Source organism: Babylonia areolata, chromosome 23 (genome assembly GCF_041734735.1).
Source record: "Babylonia areolata isolate BAREFJ2019XMU chromosome 23, ASM4173473v1, whole genome shotgun sequence".
Lineage (NCBI taxonomy): Eukaryota > Metazoa > Mollusca > Gastropoda > Neogastropoda > Buccinidae > Babylonia > Babylonia areolata.
In genome coordinates, this window is record NC_134898.1 from 50,967,566 (window position 1) to 50,989,932 (window position 22,367).

The following is a 22,367-nucleotide window of genomic DNA, read 5'->3' on the forward strand; positions in this document are numbered from 1 at the left end:
ATTCAAGTTGAGTTCTAAGAAAAAGAATAAAAAGAAGATGTGTTAGAAGTAACTGCAGACCAGATAAACTTATTTCAAAGAAAATCATACTGTAATTAAAAGAATTTTTTTCAAAGCTGACCATCAAATTTGACACTTTTTTGTTGTTGTAAATACAAGGCAAAATGAGCCTGGAAACAAAAATTCTTTTGCAACTTTATTATGTGTAGAGTGCAGAAAAATTAAACATGTGCAACAAAAGAAGGAAACTATATTTTTAATCAATGTTTAAAATTACCCACTATCGAAAATCGCAAGAGTTATTCACCTTGGCATGGGATTTCATGGGTGATTAGTGCTGAGCATTGTGGGGGTAAGAGGGTTAAGGGTGTGTGTGAGTGGGGTGGGAGACGAGGGGGAGGGAGAACATCTTATTTCCTGTGGTATATTTGGAGGGAGAGAAACTTAAACTGACGGGGTGGGGTGGGGGTGGGTTAAAGGTGTGTGTGTTGGGGCATATGTGGGTCTGTAGGTATAGATGTGTGTGCGTGTGTGTGTGCAGGGGGGTGGGGCAGGGCTGGGAGAGGGGTATTTGGGTGGGGGGGGGGAGGGAGTGGGGGTAGGGGGGTATGTGTGTGCATGTGTGTACGTGTGAGTCAGTGTCTACACAAGCATGCATGCTTGCAAATTTAGGTATACATGCAATCAAGCATTTTTGCACACACACACACACACACACACACACACACAAACATATTCTATGCATTTTCTCCTACATCCTACAAGTAAGAGATACCAAAAAGAGGTAACAGTTTTCAAACACATTAATACTGGACATACAAACACACACAGACACTAACCTGAACTGGCGATGCACTTTGCATTTGACACGGTGAGTTCCCAGGCCCAAGTCCACGAAGCGATCCGACCCCAGCGTGGCATAGTACTGTGAAAACATGGCAATGTTACTTGTGAACATGAGACACAGCACTGAGGCATCTGACTTGGCTGCTTCACCGCAGGCTCAACAGCCGAGTGGTTAAAGCGTTGGACTTTCAATCTGAGGGTCACAGTTTCAAATCACTGTCACAGCACCTGCTGGGTTAAGGGTGGAGATTTTTCAGATCTTCCAGGTCAACATATGTGCAGACCTGTCAGTGCCTGAACCCCCTTCATGTGTACATGCATGCAGAAGATCGAATGCACACATTAAAAATCCTGTAATCCATGTCAGCCTTTGGTGGGTTATGGAAACAAGAACATACCCAGATTCAACGGGCAGACAGACATGCAGACAGACAGACAGACATACATATGGACAGACAGACATGCATGACATAACATGACATTGTTGCATCCAGTATGGCCAACTGCCGAAGGCCATGCCAACACTGCCCAACTAAATAAAAATTCAACCATGTTAAACACAATTCTCTGCCAGATCTAAAAAAAAACAAAAATGAAATAAAATAAAAGAAAACGCTACAAAGATACAGTTCATGACGTATCACAGGAGGCTAACAAGAGATTAAACGCACACACACACACACACACACACACACATATATATATATGTGTGTGTGTGTGTGTGTATTCATAGAGAGAGAGACACAGACAGAAAGATGTAGATAAACTGACACACAGACACATGCACATAGATACATAGGGCAGACAGACAGGTATATATATAGATAGATAGATGTGAGACAGACAGACAGATATATATCTATATATCTATATCTATATCTCTCTCTATATATATATACATATATATATGAGTCACCTGGTTGAGGGCATCGTACAGACTCTCATACAGGTTCTCCAGGTTCAGAAGGATGACGGTCTGTCCCGTCTCCATGCACACCTTGATGCGGTTGATGTTCCGACAAATCTGCACAATTTATTCACACTCTCGTTGGACGAGCTGTCTGCAAGAGATCTCAGGCGTTTGAGGAGAGGCGCCTTCAGGACCCCAACCACAGTCAGCAAAAACCAGTCACACCCTCTCATAATTACAAACAAGAACAAGAGAGGCAAGTCCTTCAAGGCTCACTTGTGATAAATTAAGTCCCCTAGCATTAATTACAAAGTAATTTCCCTTTTTTACTACCTGCACCAAAACGTTTGCAAAATAAATAAAACTTCCATGCTGAGCAAAAGAAGTTCCTGTTTGAACAAAAAATGATGATAATGACTGCTCTTGTTGTTGGGTCAGAATATCAGATCAAACTGCCAAGTTTAGAGAATACAAAAAATATAACAGTAAATGTAGTTTGCATATAATTAGGCTTCATTTTTTATTTTTTTGTGCCCATCCCAGAGGTGCAATACTGTTTTAAACAAGATGACTGGAAAGAACTGAATTTTTCCTATTTTTATGCCTAATTTGGTGTCAACTGACAAAGTATTTGCAGAGAAAATGGCAATGTTAAAGTTTACCACGGACACACAGACACACACACACACACAGACAACCGAACACTGTGTTAAAACATAGACTCACTTTGTTTACACAAGTGAGTCAGAAAGTAAAGATCAGTAACTACACATAAGATTCATGCTGCGCTGATCTCTTTCCATCTAGGTTTAGCAGTGTAGGTGTTAAAACAACCAGCCAACCAAAAAACCTAAATCCTCACTGATCTCCCCTCTCCCACCCCTTCCTCTTTGAGATGGGGGGCGGGGGGTTGGGTGAGAGGTGTGGGGGCTGGATGTGTGAGAAGAGGAAACAACCACACTCACAGATTCTAAAAGTATAAAACCAGATCTCTGGAACACATTTCAAGACCATGAACCAGCAAACTGTGCAGAAATTGTGGCACATCCACATGCATGCACACACTCACAACACAAACATGGCACACACTCAACACAACACAACACACACACACACACACACACATCTGAGAAAAATGATATGAATTAATCCTTACATATTCATTTTCACAGTTTGGATGAAAACAATGCTGTAAGTTTTTTCACCTGGGTGTATTCCTGGTCCTTGGGGAAGCTGCTGCCAAAGATCGGAACCACACGCCGGTCTGCCAGCAGGTTCTCTGACAGGATGCTCAGGCCTCCGTAGTTCTCCGTCAGCAGCAGCAAGTATCGGGTCTCCCTGCAACGTTGACACATGTCCCACAACTATAATCCATCAATGCTGTCACATGTCCCACAATTATAATCCATCAATGTTGTCACATGTCCCACAATTATAATCCATCAACGTTGACACATGTCCCACAATTATAATCCATCAGTGCTGTCATATGTCTCACAATTATAATCCATCAATGTTGTCACATGTCCCACAATTATAATCCATCAGTGTTGTCACATGTCCCACAATTATAATCCATCAACGTTGACACATGTCCCACAATTATAATCCATCAGTGCTGTCATATGTCTCACAATTATAATCCATCAATGTTGTCATATGTCCCACAATTATAATCCATCAATGTTGTCACATGTCCCACAATTATAATCCATCAACGTTGACACATGTCCCACAATTATAATCCATCAATGATGTCATATTTCCCACAATTATAATCCATCAACGTTGACACATGTCCCACAATTATAATCCATCAATGATGTCATATTTCCCACAATTATAATCCATCAATGTTGTCATATGTCCCACAATTATAATCCATCAATGCTGTCATATGTCCCACAATTATAATCCATCAATGTTGTCACATGTCCCACAATTATAATCCATCAATGCTGTCACATGTCCCACAATCATAATTCATCAATGTTGACACATGTCCCACAATTATAATCCATCAATGCTGTCACATGTCCCACAATTATAACCCATCAATGCTGTCATATGTCCCACAATTACACTACTGCAATGTTGTCCCATGTTCCATCAGTGTGTGTAAATTTCAACAACCAAAATATGGATACTTTCATCACCCCACTGTATAACAGCATAAGAAGGGAGGAAGCTTTATATTTCATCCCCATCTAACTGGTAATGTTACTCACCAGTTTGGAAGTTTTCAGTTCATGAATTCTAACATATGTTTTTTGGCGATTTTATTTCTTACCCATACAAATGGGTCATCTGTGGGAGCTAACTGGCATTACTAAGTGAGTTAAAACGATTTGATTGACTGATTGATAGAGTAATAAGATTGAGATCAGTCGTTTCATGGCAGGCGAGAGGTACTGACCCTCCCATGTCGTCTCCACTGAGAGCGGCCTTGATGAGCCCCGAGGGAGTACAGTCTGGGTCACCGGGTCGAGCCTGAAACAACAACAACAAAAAACCTATAACGTCTCCGATAAAATGGCAGAGAACATTCCTGCAGCACTCTGAGATTCCAAGAGCACGGTTAAAGCAAACATTTACACAGTGCTGAAACAGAACACCATCACTGTCAAGATATAAAACCAAAGTTAAATTAAACCATGCCGCTGATAGCACAGCCTAACACAATGGGACCATTTCAGGGCTGAGTACCTACCTGTCAGTTCTTAAAACCAGCAAGAGAAATAAAAAAGAAACATTGTGAAAAAAAGCTAAAATAGTCTGACGCATGCACCTGTCCTGTTGTTTCCTATACTGATGCACAACCTGATCATTGATCTATACATGTGAGGTGCTGAGAGTCCATTACTCCAGGAGTCTGCTCCACATACGTGTGATATCAGAGCCATTACTCCAGGAGTCTGCTCCATATACGTGTGATATCAGAGCCATTACTCCAGGAGTCTGCTCCATATACGTGTGATATCAGAGCCATTACTCCAGGAGTCTGCTCCACATACATGTGATATCAGAGCCATTACTCCAGGAGTCTGCTCCACATACGTGTGATATCAGAGGCCATTACTCCAAGAGTCTGCTCCATATACGTGTGATGTCAGAGCCATTACTCCAGGAGTCTGCTCCATATACGTGTGATATCAGAGCCATTACTCCAGGAGTCTGCTCCATATATGTGTGATATCAGAGCCATTACTCCAGGAGTCTGCTCCATATACGTGTGATATCAGAGCCATTACTCCAGGAGTCTGCTCCATATACGTGTGATATCAGAGCCATTACTCCAGGAGTCTGCTCCATATACGTGTGATGTCAGAGCCATTACTCCAGGAGTCTGCTCCATATACGTGTGATATCAGAGCCATTACTCCAGGAGTCTGCTCCATATACGTGTGATATCAGAGCCATTACTCCAGGAGTTTGCTCCATATATGTATGATACTAGAACCATTACATGAAGAGTTGCACCATACAAATATGATATATCATTATTATCATCAAAATGTAATAATGGTTGTCCCTTAGCCTCAATGAAGGCATGACTCTGTAGCTAGGAAAGCACTCAACAAGTATCCAATATCTTTATCATTAATATTATCATTATTACAAAGGAATTAATCATTAATAAATACAATCACGATGCTCAGGCACAGACACAGTTTCCGTCACCGACCTTCTCCGCACACAGACTGGAGGGCAGCAGCTTTCTGAACGACTCCACAGGGTCAATGGTGTCAAGGCCGCCAAAGTTTCGCCGGATCGCGGCGATCAGCTGTCGCTGGGAGGGGCGACGCTTGGACTCGGCAGCAAACGAGTACACCATCTTCACCAAGCTACACAGCGAGAGGAGGAGGGTGTCAGAATGGTGAAGATGCTCAACTGCCAACACAGAGTCTATGAGGGTCTGCCTTTAATCCCGCCCTCGCCCTTTCTCCCCAGTTTGACTGGAAAATGGAGCTGAGCGTCCAGTCATTCGGATGAGACGATAAACCAAGGGCCTATGTGCAGCACGCACCTGGCACACTGAAAAAGAGCCCATGGCAACGAAAGTGTTGTCCTCTGGCAAAATTTTGTCGAAGGAATCCTCTCTAATAGGCTGAGAAATATATACATGCATGCACTCAAGGCCTGACTAAGCGTGTTGGGTTGTGCTGCTGGTCAGGCATCTGCTTAGCAGATGTGGTTAGCCTATATGGATTTGTCTGAACACTGTGACGCCTCCTTGAGAAACTGAAACTGATTCGAACCCAAACAAGATCCCAGTTGCCTTTTCTTTTTTTAAAAGAAAAAAGTGTGTATGTGCACTTGGGTGATGGGGGAGGGGGAACATGGGAAGAGGTGGTGGGAGGACTGAAGAGGCAGAGTAGTGGGAAAGGAAGAGTTACAAACGACTGCACTGACTGACAGTGAACTATAATGGAAACTTTTTTCCTAAAATTACGTTTATCTAACATACTTACCATGACCCACTAGTGCAGACTCCAGCAGGGGTGTGACATTCCTGTCCTGTGCAAACTACTATCCGCCTATGCGGAGAAAACGAAAGTAGCTACAGCCAATAACCTCCCGGAAGTAGAACTATAACAGGAATTGTAACAATAAATTAAACAACCCTATAACAGTATAAAGTATGTGTATCATAATTTTTTTTTTAAATATGATCAATCAAAGGTTGATACCAACTGGACTTTGCTTCAAACAATCAGAATTTTTTTAAGTAATGAATTATTATTCAAAACATCTCCTAAGGACAAATATATGTTTGTATGTGTGTGTGTATGCTGCAAAAGGGATCTCGGGTTAGAAATCTTCATCCAAAAGACTAGCACCCAGACCACTACACTCAAGATCTGGTGGATGGGGTGTGTGTGTATGGGGGGGCGGGGGGGGGTCTGTGCTGGTCTGTACACAGAATATGCACTCATAAACACTCACTTTCTAGTCAAGTGCATATTGCTACGCCGCCGCTCCCCACTGTCTATGTAGCACAGTGTTCATTTGAAGAGATACAAACCCCTGTCAAGTGTCTGTAGGAACAATCAGGGAATTTGGTAGGAACATTTTGAATTTGGTGGCAATACTTGGACTCTGAGCCACATCAGCAAACGTACATTTTATCTACGAGGCATACAAACACTACCAGAGGCTGTTTGTAATTGTTACATGAGGTCTGTTTTCCACTCACTTATTGGTGCTCTGTTTATACTTCCTCAGGAGGTCACCTAAGACACTGTAGCAAGTGTTAGCCAATGACTTGATGCAGTCTGGGTAACACTACAACAGGAAAGCATAAGACCATGCAATGTAGTTGAAAATGAACTTGTCGAAACAATTTTGACATTGGCATAACGTCGGAACAAACAGCAATCGAGTGTTAACAAAATACGGCAAAATTGTGACAGTTGTTATCTCTGCATTCGGCTCACCTGTAGAAGTCCCGCAGTCCGAAGAACTCTCGTTTCAGCTTGGCCTCTTTGAAGATGTTGAGGTAAGCTTTGGCCAGGTCTGGGATCAGTTCGTTCACGTTGTGCAGGGCCAGCTCGTCCTGGGTGGTACAGATGCCCCTGGAACACCATGACGCTGATTAAGGTGATGATGATGATCTGAGTGCTTACACAGCACCTATCCTCAGTCAGTGACCAAACGCTTTACAAACCTGGAGTCATTTGCACAACCGGCTGCCTACCAGGAGAGAGGTGACTGACAGCTTCCATTTGGGCACTCGTCATTCATTTCCAGTGTCATTCAATCAGGTTTCAGTTACATACACATGCACACACATACAGAAATGTAACATTTTACCTGTATGATCATTTTGTTTATTTACCCCGCCATGTAGGCAACCATATTCTATTTTCACGCTGTGCATGGTGGGTATGTTCTTGTTTCCATAACCCACTGAACGATGACATGGATTACAGGATGTTTAATGTGCGAATTTGATCCTCTGTGTGCATATACACACGAAGGGGCTTCAGGTACTGACAGGTTTGAACATATGTTGATCTGAGAGATCAGAAAAATCTCCCCCCTGTACCCATAAGATGCCGCTACCAAGATTCGAAACCGGGACCCTCAAATTGAAAGACCAATGCTTTAATCACTCACCTATTGGACTTACATTGAGTGATAAAATAAAAACATCCATCAGATTTATCCCATTCAAGTTATAATGCTATCATCAGAGTGGCAGCTGAAATTAGGAGGCAAGACTGCTCTGGTTCTAAAGTGTTGCAGCCTTGTGGGCTAGTAACTGGCCTTTGGGGAACCATCCCAACACCGACTGTCCCAAAAACCCTTTGTCCAAGACAATGGGGATGTAACTTGGGCAACACACTCTCCACTATAATGAAATTCTAGCCCAGATAGTCTGGAAAGCAAATGCCTCCTCTGCTGTTCTGGAGGTCATAGTCGAACACGGCAGACTATCATACATACCTGGACATTACCTGTATGATCATCATCAGGTTTGTATCTAGAGAGGAGACGGGCACAATAGCCGAGTGGTTAAAGCGTTGGACTGTCAATCTGAGGGTCCCGGGTTCGAATCACGGTGACGGCGCCTGGTGGGTGAAGGGTGGAGATTTTTCCGATCTCCCAGGTCAATGTATGTGCAGACCTGCTAGTGCCTGAACCCCCTTCGTGTGTGTATGCAATTAGAAGATCAAATATGCACGTTAAAGATCCTGTAATCCATGTCAGCATTCGGTGGGTTATGAAAACAAGAAGAAACCCAGCATGCACACCCCCGAAAACGGAGTATGGCTGCCTACATGGCGGGGCAAAAACAGTCATACATGTAAAAGCCCACTCGTGTGCATACGAGTGAACATGGGAGTTGCAGCCCACGAACAAAGAAGAAGAAGAAGAAGTATCTAGAGAGGACACTGACCTGGCTGTCCCTATAAGTTCATCTTCGTCAGGGACGTCACGCTGCACCAGAATGCCTCGGTTTCATCTTGGCAGGGTCCAGGGCCCAGTTAGAAATGCCAATGAACGCCACCTACACAGCAGATCCCAGTCACTCAGGGGGACACCATTCTGAGTGAATGTGCATCTTAAGTCATAATTCCAAGCTTTTTTTTTTCTTTTTCTTTTTGACAACTGGTAAATGATAAATGAACTGGATTTTTTTTTTAAATCTGGAGATGGAGTTTCTCAAACAAAACTGAAGTATGTGATTTGTCTGAGCTATACCATGCACCATTCTTCTGATAGTTCTGGCAAATAACTAAAATAATACTAATAACAATAACAATAATAATAAATTTTTAAAAAAAATAACAATAATAATATTGATAGTAATTTCTATTAAAAAAAATAAAAAAAATTCAAACATAAAAAAAATCATAATCAAAATAATCATAACAATAATATTTTTTCAAATAACATGTTTCCATGTAAAGCATGCTCAACTGCACTGCACAATGTGAAATCTGACAAATAAAACATTCATTCAAACACAAGAAAAAATGATCAGGCATAACCCTCCAGACATCCAACCAAACACCAATTCATGCTCAAACACACACAAAAACCATCATCCACTACACTTTTCATATACATCATAGATAACAATACCTGAATCAGGCCCATATAGTACTGTAATACTTAATGCTAATATCCCAGTACTTTAAAAAAGTCCCAATATCTGACACAAGATAAAAGAGATCATCGAACACTTGTCAATGGGATTATGTGTGGCAGTTATAAATGACATCATCAGCACTGTTGACATAATTACTGTCACCATCATCATCATCACTGTCATCATTATCACCACTGTCATCATCATCACTGTCATTGTTATCACCACTGTCATCATCATCATCACCATCATCATCATCACTGTCATCATCATCACTGTCATTGTTATCACCACTGTCATCATCATTATCATCACTGTCATCATTATCACCGCTGTCATCATCATCATCACCATCACCACTGTCATCGTTATCACCACTGTCATCATCATCACTGTCATCATTATCACCACTCATCATCATCACAATCATCATCATCACCATCATTACTGTCATAATGATTACCACCACCATCATCATCATCATCACCATCATTATCATCACCATCATCAACACTGCCATTCGTCATGTTAACAAGCTATGTGCTGGCAAAGAGATACTACTTATAATCCAAACTGAATACAAAAATGTGTGATATTATAGTAACTTTCAGGACCTTCCTGTTGGCAAGATGGGGTTTCCCAAACACAGAGAATAAAGAAGCCAAAACTACCTCAAACAGGCATATCAAGTAGACAAGTATACCTTCAACATCACTATAGAATATAAATTTTAACAAATCTGTGGAAAAATGGGCACTTTATACATGTTTAGCACATGATTAAGCTATGAAATACCACCTTGGAATTATGCTGTTGAATATGTTATTGTTCTGCTTGCAATGTGCGGTTGTGGACTTGGCAGTATTTAGAACATAATTATGTGTTTACCCTATAATTTCTAATGCACAAAATATATAATAAATTTTGTACCTGCAAACCTTTGTCGGAATTAACGTTGTTGGAAAAAGAGTAAAAACAAGTCACCTTTTTGCTGTCATCAGGCACTTCATCACCTGGGCAACCGTCTTCCAACAGAGGATGGAGAGTCTGAGGAAAAAAGTTATTACAATGAGACTGTGAAGTGTATCGGGTGAAGTTTGAGGAATAAGTGATTACAATGAGACTGAGAGGTGTATAGAACAAGTCTGAGGAAAAAGTGATTACAATGAGACTGTGAGGTGTATAGAACAAGTCTGAGGAAACAGTCATTACAATGAGACTGTGAGGTGTATAGAACAAGTCTGAGGAAAAAGTGATTACAATGAGACTGAGAGGTGTATAGAACAAGTCTGAGGAAACAGTCATTACAATGAGACTGTGTGGTGTATAGAACAAGTCTGAGGAAACAGTCATTACAATGAGGACTGAGAGGTGCATAGAACAAGTCTGAGGAAAAAGTGATTACAATGAGACAGAGGTGTATAGAACAAGTCTGAGGAAAAAGTGATTACAATGAGACTGTGAGGTGTATAGACCAAGTCTGAGGAAAAAGTGATTACAATGAGACTGAGGTGCAATAGAACAAGTCTGAGGAAAATGTGATTACAGTGACACTGAGAGGTGTTATAGACAAGTCTGAGGAAAAAGTGATTACAATGAGACTGAGAGGTGTATAGAACAAGTCTGAGGAAAAAGTGATTACAAATGAGACAGGGTGCATAGACAAGTCTGAGGAAAAAGTGATTACAGAGACGACTGAGAGGTGTTATAGAACAAGTCTGAGGAAAAAGTGATTACAATGAGACTGTGTGGTGTACAGGATGAAGTTTGAGGGAAAAGTGATTACAATAAGACTGTGAGGTGTATAGGAGGAAGTTTGAGGGAAAGGTGATTACGCTGAGACTGTGGGGTGTACAGGATGAAGTTTGAGGGAAAGGTGATTACGCTGAGACTGTGGGGTGTACAGGATGAAGTTTGAGGGAAAAGTGATTACAATAAGACTGTGAGGTGTACAGGATGAAGTTTGAGGGAAAGGTGATTACGCTGAGACTGTGGGTGTACAGGATGAAGTTTGAGGGAAAGGTGATTACGCTGAGACTGTGGTGTGTATAGATGAAGTTTGAGGGAAAAGTGATTACACTGAGACTGTGGTGTGCATAGGATGAAGTTTGAGGGAAAGGTGATAAAAATGAGACTGTGTGGAGTACTGTATGGATGAAGTCTAACACACAAAGGAAATTTTCTATCTAAAATTACGTTTATGTAACATACTTTCCGTGACCCACTAGTGCAGACTCCGGCAGGGGTCTGACATTCCTGTCAAGAGAAGAGGACCATGCTCTGACTTCATGTGCTCTGGCTGAGGAGGCATCAAGTCTCAACCCTGCGTCTGCATACGCGCCTTTAATCGCATTGACTATCCATCGAGACAGAGGCGTCTTGGTAAATTTCATGCAGATTGTCCTGGTTTCAGCTAATGAAGAGGCATTGTTTGGATGATCAGAAGGGACGCGACCTTTTAAGGTATATGCGCAGGGCCCTGACCGGGCAGAGGAATCTGTCCTCGTCGTCATGGGCCAGTATAGAGGAGAGCGGTTTGATGAAAAGAATGGGAGAGGGTGTACTGGGAGTGTGATTTTTGGCAAGAAATTCAGGGAGGAATCTAAGTGAGATAGATCCGTCCGGCTCAAAGGCTGTATCTTGTGTGATGCCACTGAGGGCATGGACCTCACTACAGCGCCTGCCTGAGGCAAGTGAGATGAGAAAGAGTGTCTTCATGGAGAGTAGCTTGAAAGGAGCTATAGCAAGGGGTTGGAAGGGGGCCTTGCGGAGGTATTGCAGGACCAGAAAAAGGTCCCAAGAAGGGGTCCGGAGGGATTTACGTGTGTGATTGAGGGAAGCCCCTCGAACCAGTGCTCTGAGCAGGGGGTCATCTGAGAAAGAGGGCCCGCCCAGTTGCCGAAGAGTGAGAAAGAGGGCCCTCCCAGCTGCCGAAGAGTGGAGCTGATTGCAGCACGATGGACGCATACTGCAGAGGCAGAGAGGCCTTTGGAGGAGGAGAGGAAAGCGAGAAAGTTGGCGAGGTCCATGTTGGATGGGTGTGTGGGATTGACTGAGTGGGTTGAGCACCAGGAGAGCCAGTGGTTCCAGTGTGCAGAGTAAACACCTTGAGTGCCTTTGCGATGTGACCTGCACACAAGGTCAGCTGTGTCATCAGAGGCGCCTAGTGCTGACAGAGATTCCCGCACAGTAGCCAGGCGTGTAGGTTGAGAACCTCTGGGTTTCCGTGGGGAATGCCTGAGTGGGGCTGGACTAGGGAGTGTCTGCCGATGTGAAGGCGGAGTGGGGGAACGTGAGTGAGGTGGAGAAGGTAGGGGAACCACGGCTGTGCTGGCCAGTGTGGTGCAATGAGAATCAAGGTGGCACTCTCCAGCCTTGCCTTTCTGGGACTTTTCCCATGATGGAAAGTGGGGGGAAGGTGTACCCCAAAAGGTTGGACCAGCTGATCGATAGGGTGTCTATGGCCCAGGCCTGCAGGTCTGGGACTGGGGAGACGTATGTTGGGATGCGGAAGTTGAACCTTGTGGCGAAGAGGTCCACCTGTGGTTTGTGCCAATGGTCCCAGATCGGCTGAAGTGTTGAGTGTGACAGGGTCCACTCCGTTTGGAGCACGGTGTGGGATCTGCTGAGGCAATCTGCAAGAATATTCAGCTTGCATGTCGTGCTGTCAGGCAGATGTCTCCTCAGGACTGTCTCCGCATGCAGGGACAGCTGGTGTGAGTGTGCCCCCCCCACCCCCACCCAGTGTTTGTTTAGATAACACGCTACCATCGTGTTGTCCGTGCACAGCATGATCGACCTGTGCGAAACATGGGGGAGGAAATGCTGGAGGGCGAGGAAGACCACTTCCAGCTCCAGTCTGTTGATGTGCCACGACTGCTGTTGTGGGGTCCAAGTCCCCGACATTGCGTGGTTCTCCATGTGTGCACCCCAGCCCATGTTGGAGGCATCTGTGTACAGTTCTGTGTCCGGTGCTGTGTTCGAGATCGGAACCCCGGCCTTGAGCCATTGCATGTCCATCCAGCGCTGGGTCGACTGTGAGAACCATGTGCCTAGAGGTATACGGGTGTCCCATGTCTGTGAAGACTGGGACCACCTGTCCTGGCAGTGTCGCTGAAATGGACGTTTGTGTAGTCTCCTTAGCGGAACTAGTGCAGCAAGGGACTCCATGAAGCCTGGCAGAGAGGCAAGTTCCCTGGCAGATGCCGAGGTTGCCTGTGATAGCTGAGAGAGGAGGCTTTGTAGCCTGTGGAGGCGAGGCATGGCGGACGTATGGTCATTGATATTGAATCGATCGCCATGCCCAGGAATTTGAACTGCTGAGAGGGCCCCAGTTCTGATTTTTCTGCGTTCATTAGAAAGCCCAGTGATTGGCACTGGTTCCTGACAAGAGCAGAGGGCCCTGCTCTCCACAAGGATCAACCAGTCGTCTAGGTAGACCCTCAGGCGTATGTCCTCGCTCCTGAGGGCTAGGCATAGTTCCCTGACCACCCTGGTGAAGACCCACAGGGCTGGCATTGTTGAGAGAGCCAGAAGTAGAGGGCTCAGAGTGTTCGCGAATCAATTGCGATCACGCCTTAATTTTAGCCCGATCTCCCAATCGAGGCACATAATTTTGCGACCTGGCTGAAGACATAATTGGACAAAAATCAGAAATGCCAAAGAATCGATTAGACAGATATAAAATGCAAAAAAAAAAAACTTAGCTGGATGAAGAGCACAGGAACAGGAGTCGAGAAAAAGAGGGCGCTAGCCAGGGAGGCAAAGGGGAGGTTACCTACTTCTGGGAGATTATCGGCCGTAGCTACTTTCATTTTCTCTGCATAGGCGGATAGTAGTTTGCACAGGACAGGAATGTCAGACCCCTACCGGAGTCTGCACTAGTGGGTCACGGTTAAGTATGTGTAATTAAAAAAAGATTATATTAAGACTGTGAAGTGGTATTATGTTGATGAAGATATTACAACAATATCTTATATTCTGAATTAAACCAATTTCATTATATATTTCAGGTCCTTTTCATACTTTCACTGAATGACACAACTGTTCAAAACAATCAGCATGGGATTTGCTTCTTTTCTTTTTTTTTCTTTTTTGCTGCCCCATCATGTGCTCTGTTTCAGTGGCATTACTCCCATACCGCTCATTCCGAGTCCCCCAAACACAGCCATCCCTGGGTTTGTCTGTCTCAGTCCCAGCACCGGCAGTCCACAGGGAACCACTGATGTAGGAATTTGCTTATTTGTTCATACTCGTTGAAACAGGGTTTTGGCCTTAAACGTAAATAAAACTAAATGCAAATTATTTCTCTTTCACACTTTCTTTTTTTTCCCTTCCCATTTTTGTATTTACTTTACCTTCAGCGGCATTCTGGGAGAGTCTTCAGCCAGACCCACTTCATCCAGAACCACCACAGACACAAAGCTGGTCTTCGACTTCCCTTCCTGGAACTTGGCGCACTGTCGGAACGTTCCCAGGATGCCATCTGCCGTCGCCAGGGGACTGCACTGGAAGGACACCATCTGGGCCTGCAGACAGAGTGATCTGGTTCACACACCATCCTCTAAACACCATGACTGGGTGTGTGGGCGCTATGCTGGGATACCAAATGTGTGTCCTCATGTGTGAACCAGCGTCAGGCGCATGTTGAAGTGTGTGCATCTGTATCAGTGCAGGCATGCATCAGTGTTTTGTCTGTCTCAGCGACTGTTGGTGTGAGTTTGTGTAACGCTGCGGCTTCCTTTCCGAACAGCTGAACATGGATAACCAAACTGACACAGACATTCGCACAGACACAGGCGCACATGTACAAACACACACATACACACAAACTATCCACACCCAGACAACGAAACAGACATGCCCCATCCACCCACCTACACACGTACAATCTCCTCCCAGGACAACCCCTACACACACACACACAATCCCCATCCACACAACCCTACATGCCACCCCCCCTCTCTCCCCCCAACACACACACACACACACCCTCCTCCCACCAACAACCTCCCTTGCCCTCATCCAACAAACACACACACACACACACACACACACACACACACACACACACACACACAACTTCCCCCAACTTACTCCTACACAGACACAGACACACACAAGCGCACACAACACGCACACAACAACCCCCCTAAAACCCCACTCCTACACACAAACAAAAACACACAAACAACAAACGCCCATAACCAAAAAAAAAAAACAACAGGAAGGTGGTAGGAAGGAGGAAGGACAGGACCTGTTTGAAGGTCTTGAAAAGCTCCGAGTAAGCAGCGTTGCCCTGCATGGCGTCGGCCACGATGGTCTTGGCCAGGGACTTGGAGGAGCCGGGCTTGCCGACCAGGAAGAGAGGGATGCGCAGCTCGATGCAACACCAACCATCATGAAGACGTTGTCCTTCAGGGCCTGGTTCCTCGCGATGTTGTCCTCCAGCCGCACACTGTCCAGGAACACCTCCTGACACCTGGCAAGAGATTCAAGATTTCATTTCCTGTCACACCTTTTGGGCTGAAGGGTGCAACAGCTGCATGGTTAAAGCTTTGGACTTTGAATCTGAGGATGATGGGTTTGAATACCGGTCACCGCGCCTGGTGGGTAAAGGGTGGAGTTTTTTTGGTTTTTTTATCTCCCAGGTTATCAGATGTGCAGACTTGCTTGTATACACATGCAGAGGATCAAATACACATGTTAAAGATTCTGCAATCCATATCAGCATTCAGTGGGTTATGGAAACAAGAACATACCCAGCATGCACACACCTGAAAACAGAGTTTGACTGTCTAAATGGCACCTCACTTTGCCCTGTTAATGACACGGGTACAGTGAGAGCTCACCTGTCAATGACATGGGCAAAGTCTGGGGCATCACTCACCTGTCATTGACATGGGCAAAGTGTGGGGCATCGCTCACCTGTCAATGAGAAGGACAAAGCGTGGGGCATCACTCACCTGTCAATGACATGGGCAAAGTGTGGGGCATCACTCACCTGTCAATGACATGGGCAAAGTGTGGGGCATCACTCACCTGTCAATGACATGGGCAAAGTGTGGGGCATCACTCACCTGTCAATGACATGGACAAAGTGTGGGGCATCACCAACCTGTCAATGACATGGGCAAAGTGTGGGGCATCACTCACCTGTCAATTGACATGGGCAAAGTGTGGGGCATCACTTCACCTGTCAATGACATGGGCAAAGTGTGGGGCATCACTCACCTGTCAATGAGAAGGACAAAGTGTGGGGCATCACTCACCTGTCAATGACATGGCAAAGTGTGGGGCATCACTCACCTGTCAATGAGAAGGACAAAGTGTGGGGCATCACTCACCTGTCAATGACATGGGCAAAGTGTGGGGCATCACTCACCTGTTAATGACATGGGAAAAGTGTGGGGCATCACTCACCTGTCAATGACATGGGCAAAGTGTGGGGCATCACTCACCTGTCAATGACATGGGCAAAGTGTGGGGCATCACTCACCTGTCAATGACATGGCAAAGTGTGGGGCATCACTCACCTGTCAATGACATGGGCAAAGTGTGGGGCATCACTCACCTGTCATGACATGGCAAAGTGTGGGGCATCACTCACCTGTCAATGGACATGGACAAAGTGTGGGGCATCACTCACCTGTCAATGACATGGGCAAAGTGTGGGGCATCACTCACCCTGTCAATGACATGGCAAAGTGTGGGGCATCACTCACCTGTCAATGACATGGACAAAGTGTGGGGCATCACTCACCTGTCAATGACATGGGCAAAGTGTGGGCATCACTAGCCTGTCAATGACATGGCAAAGTGTGGGGCATCACTCACCTGTCAATGACATGGGCAAAGTGTGGGGCATCACTCACCTGTCAATGACATGGACAAAGTGTGGGGCATCACTCACCTGTCAATGACATGGGCAAAGTGTGGGGCATCACTCACCTGTCAATGACATGGGCAAAGTGTGGGGCATCACTCACCTGTCAATGAGAAGGACAAAGTGTGGGGCATCACTCACCTGTCAATGACATGGGCAAAGTGTGGGGCATCACTCACCTGTCAATGACATGGGCAAAGTGTGGGGCATCACTCACCTGTCAATGACATGGGCAAAGTGTGGGGCATCACTCACCTGTCAATGACATGGACAAAGTGTGGGGCATCACTCACCTGTCAATGACATGGGCAAAGTGTGGGGTATCACTCACCTGTCAATGACATGGGCAAAGTGTGGGGCATCACTCACCTGTCAATGAGAAGGACAAAGTGTGGGGCATCACTCAACTGTCAATGACATGGACAAAGTGTGGGGCATCACTCACCTGTCAATGACATGGGCAAAGTGTGGGGCATCACTCACATGTCAATGACATGGGCAAAGTGTGGGCATCACTCACCTGTCAATGACATGGACAAAGTGTGGGGCATCACTCACCTGTCAATGACATGGGCAAAGTGGTGGGGCATCACTAGCCTGTCAATGACATGGCAAAGTGTGGGGCATCACTAGCCTGTCAATGACATGGCAAAGTGTGGGGCATCACTCACCTGTCAATGACATGGACAAAGTGTGGGGGGGCATCACTCACCTGTCAATGACATGGGGCACAGTGTGGGGCAATCACTCACCTGTCAATGACATGGGCAAAGTGTGGGGCATCACACACCCTGTCCAATGACATGGCAAAGTGTGGGGCATCACTCACCTGTCAATGACATGGGCAAAGTGTGGGGCATCACTCACCTGTCAATGACATGGGCAAAGTGTGGGGCATCACTCACCTGTCAATGACATGGGCAAAGTGTGGGGCATCACTCACCTGTCAATGACATGGACAAAGTGTGGGGCATCACTAGCCTGTCAATGACATGGGCAAAGTGTGGGGCATCACTCACCTGTCAATGACATGGGCAAAGTGTGGGGCATCACTCACCTGTCAATGACATGGGCAAAGTGTGGGGCATCACTAGCCTGTCAATGACATGGACAAAGTGTGGGGCATCACTCACCTGTCAATGACACGGGCACAGTGAGAGCTCACCTGTCAATGACATGGGCAAAGTGTGGGGCATCACTCACCTGTCAATGAGAGCTCACCTGTCAATGACATGGGCAAAGTGTGGGGCATCACTCACCTGTCAATGAGAGCTCACCTGTTGATGACACGGGCAAAGTGTGGGGCATCGCTCACTGTCAAGTGGAGCTCAACTGTCAGTGACACAGGCAAAGTCTGGTGCATCACTCACCTGTCAATGAGAATTTACCTGTCACGGACACGGGCAAAGTGAGAGCTCACCTGTCAATGACAACGGCAAAGTGTGGGGCATCAGTCACCTGTCAATAACTTACCTGTTAATGACACAGGCAAAGTCAGAGCTCACCTGTCAGTGACATGGGCAAAATGTGGGGCATCACTCACCTGTCAATAACTTACCTGTCAATGACACGGGCAAAGTGAGAGCTCAAAGTGTGGGCATTTCTCACCTATCAATGAGAACTTACCTGTCAATGACACGGGCAAAGTAGTGCTGGTTGTCTGGCAGGGTGAAGGGGGGCTGGAAGTGGGGGATGATGTGTCCGTCGTACTCCTCCTTGCTGCGCAGACATGCCCGGTAGCACACCCCAAGGGAGAGAACTAAGGCCTTGGTCATGTCCTTCATGTCTTTGCCCTGATTTCAAACACACACAATCACACACACACACACACACACACACACACACACACACACACACACACACACACACACACACACACACACACAAATACACACACACACACACATTTTTTTGTTAACCTGATGATGCGTTTCGAATGATTTAATCAATCACTTTGAGTGAATACTGGATTTTGCTCTTAATCTTGGCAGTAATGTTTGATCCAGTGCTATTGACCAAGCAGCAAGTTTCTGAAGTAGGCATGGCAGTGTTTCTTCAGCTCTTCTACACCAGCCACATTCATCGCTACCTCTCTCAGGTCTGTTTTCTCACAATACATCTCCGTCCCTTGCCAATGCTGTCCTCTTTCAAAGCAAACTTTAAAACTCACTTGTTCAAACAGGCCTTTGGGTGTAATGAAGCATAGCCAAATGTCTGGGTGTAATGAACTATAGCTAACTGGGTGTAATGAAGCATAGCCAAATGTCTGGGTGTAATGAACTATAGCTAACTGGGTGTAATGAAGTATGGCTAATTGTCTGGGTGTGGTGAAGAATAGCTAATTGTCTGGGTGTGATGAAGTATGGCTAATTGTCTGGGTGTGGTGAAAAATAGCTAATTGTCTGGGTGTGATGAAGTATAGCTAATTGTCTGGGTGTGGTGAAGAATAGCTAATTTGTCTGGGTGTGGTGAAGAATAGCTAATTGTCTGGGTGTGATGAAGTATAGCTAATTGTCTGGGTGTGGTGAAAAATAGCTAATTGTCTGGGTGTGATGAAGTATAGCTAATTGTCTGGGTGTGATGAAGTATAGCTAATTGTCTGGGTGTGATAAAGTATAGCTAATTGTCTGGGTGTGATGAAGAATAGCTAATTGTCTGCATTCTTCCTCCTCCTGTGCAACCACTTTATCCTCTACTGAAATCATCATGCAGTGTGTGTGTGTGTCTGTGGGTGGGGGAGTTCGTGTGCGTGCAAGTGTGTGTGTGAGTGCAAGCATCTGTGTGCACATCTGTGCATGTGTTGAGTATTTTTTGTTGTGTGTGTGTGTGTGTGTGTGTGAGAGAGAGTGTGAGAGAGAGAGAGAGAGAGAGAGATTGTTCATACCTGCACTTTGTAGTATAGTCTTGGTGTATAGATACATATATATGTGTTGTTTTTTCATGTGCAGAGGTTGGTTATTCTGCATTATTGTGTAAGCATTGTTTCATGTGAGGCGGTTAGAGCCTATCATATGGGGAGTTCGCGCCACATGAGTACTACGTATTTTCATAATTCTCCTTCTTACTAGGATTGATTTTCTCCTAGCAGGTGCTCAAAAGTATCTAACCAGGTTGTTATCTAAACCCTCAGGACATACTGAATGGAACTACCTGTGTGCAGTGATGCTACAGACAGACTCCAATCACGCATGCTGAGAAATTGGTTAGAAGGTCATTCAAATGAACACATACTGAAAGAACATTTGAATGAACAAAGCTTTTTTGGCCCATCTATTCCTGTGTTTTTTTTCCCCCGTCAAGGCCTGACAAAGCACGATGGGTAACACTGCTGGTCAGGCATCTGCTTGGCAGATGTGGTGTAGTGATTATGGATTTGTACAAATGCAGTGACACCTGCTTGAGCGACTGAACTGAACAGAAAAAAGAGTCTAGTTTCATTTAACTGCTGTCATGATCTCAATTGGGGATATAAAGACTTGGATGTGTGTGCGTGTATGCGTGTGCACACGCAATCATGCATGTGTGTGTATATGCATGTGTGTGTGCACGCATGACCGTATGCCTGCATGCATGTGTTATGCCAAAGGGTGAAATCTGATTTAAAAGACAAAAAACAAAACAGAAAAACAGACAACAGCAGCACCTCCTCTTCCTCCTCGTCCTCCACAGAGGTGCCCGACCCAGACACCGCCTCCTCCTCCTCCTCCTCGCCCTGTGGGTCCAGCTTCCTGTCCAGCTTCCTGAAGAGAATGCCGGAGTGTCGGGCCTGCTCCAGGAACCAGCTGGCCACGGTCAGCGCTCGGTCCACGTCTCGCAGGCTGACGAAGCTGCACTCGTCCTGCACAGGTGTATCACTCAGGTCGTCATTCAGGTGTAGTGACATGTGGCGTCTGTCTCTGAGGGTAGTACCCAGGTCGTCGTTCAGGTGTAGTGACATGTGGCGTCTGTCTCTGAGGGTAGTACCCAGGTCGTCATTCAGGTGTAGTGACATGTGGGTCTGTCTCTGAGGGTAGTACCCAGGTCGTCGTTCAGGTGTCGTGACATGTGGCGTCTGTCTCTGAGGGTAGTACCCAGGTCGTCGTTCAGGTGTAGTGACATGTGGCGTCTGTCTCTGAGGGTAGTGTCTGTGGTGAGTGTTATGTGTAACTGTGTTGTGTGTTGTCTGTGGTGAGTGTTATGTGTAACTGTGATGTGTGTTGTCTATGGTGAGTGTTATGTGTAACTGTGTTGTGTGTTGTCTATGGTGAGTGTTATGTGTAACTATGATGTGTGCTGCCTATGTCGAGTGTTATGTGTAACTGTGTTGTGTGTTATCTATGGTGAGTGTTATGTGTAACTGTGATGTGTTCTGTCTATGGTGAGTATTATGTGTAACTGTGATGTGTTCTGTCTATGGTGAGTAATATGTGTAACTATGATGTGTGCTGCCTATGTCGAGTGTTATGTGTAACTGTGTTGTGTGTTATCTATGGTGAGTGTTATGTGTAACTGTGATGTGTTCTGTCTATGGTGAGTATTATGTGTAACTGTGATGTGTGCTTACACATTTATTTGTGTAAGCTTATCTATCATTTATTCCCCCTTTTTTTTTCTTTTCTTTTTTTTACCTCAAGGCCTGACTAAGCGCGTTGGGTTACGCCGCTGGTCAGGCATCTGCTTGGCAGATGTGGTGTAGCGTATATGGATTTTTCCGAATGCAGTGACGCCTCCTTGAGCTACAGAAACTGAAACTGAAACTGATGTGTGTTGTCTATGGTGAGTATTATGTGTAACTGTGATGTGTGTTGTCTATGGTGAGTATTATGTGTAACTGTGATGTGTGTTGTCTATGGTGAGTATTATGTGTAACTGTGTTGTGTGTTGTCTATGGTGAGTATTATGTGTAACTGTGTTGTGTGTTGTCTATGTTGAGTGTCATGTGTAACTGTGATGTGTGTTAACTATGTCAAGTGTTATGTGTAACTGTGTTGTGTGTTGTCTATGTTGAGTGTTATGTGTAACTGTGTTGTGTGTTGTCTATGGTGAGTGTTATGTGTAACTGTGATGTGTGTTAACTATGTCAAGTGTTATGTGTAACTGTGATGTGTGTTAACTATGTCAAGTGTTATGTGTAACTGTGATGTGTG

General features: G+C 45.1%; 1 protein-coding gene across 1 annotated transcript in view; it reads right to left on the reverse strand.

The window, feature by feature from the left end:
• Positions 1-22,367, reverse strand: part of LOC143297897 (E3 ubiquitin-protein ligase rnf213-alpha-like) — a 226,109-nt gene that overhangs the window by 106,378 nt on the left and 97,364 nt on the right. Inside the window, 14 exon segments of the mRNA XM_076610432.1 lie at positions 840-925; positions 1,763-1,870; positions 2,962-3,094; positions 4,173-4,246; positions 5,442-5,601; positions 7,195-7,332; positions 8,661-8,722; positions 8,724-8,771; positions 10,341-10,403; positions 14,714-14,884; positions 15,613-15,747; positions 15,750-15,837; positions 18,868-19,034; positions 20,885-21,079. Coding sequence (XP_076466547.1) covers positions 840-925; positions 1,763-1,870; positions 2,962-3,094; positions 4,173-4,246; positions 5,442-5,601; positions 7,195-7,332; positions 8,661-8,722; positions 8,724-8,771; positions 10,341-10,403; positions 14,714-14,884; positions 15,613-15,747; positions 15,750-15,837; positions 18,868-19,034; positions 20,885-21,079 — 1,628 coding nt within the window.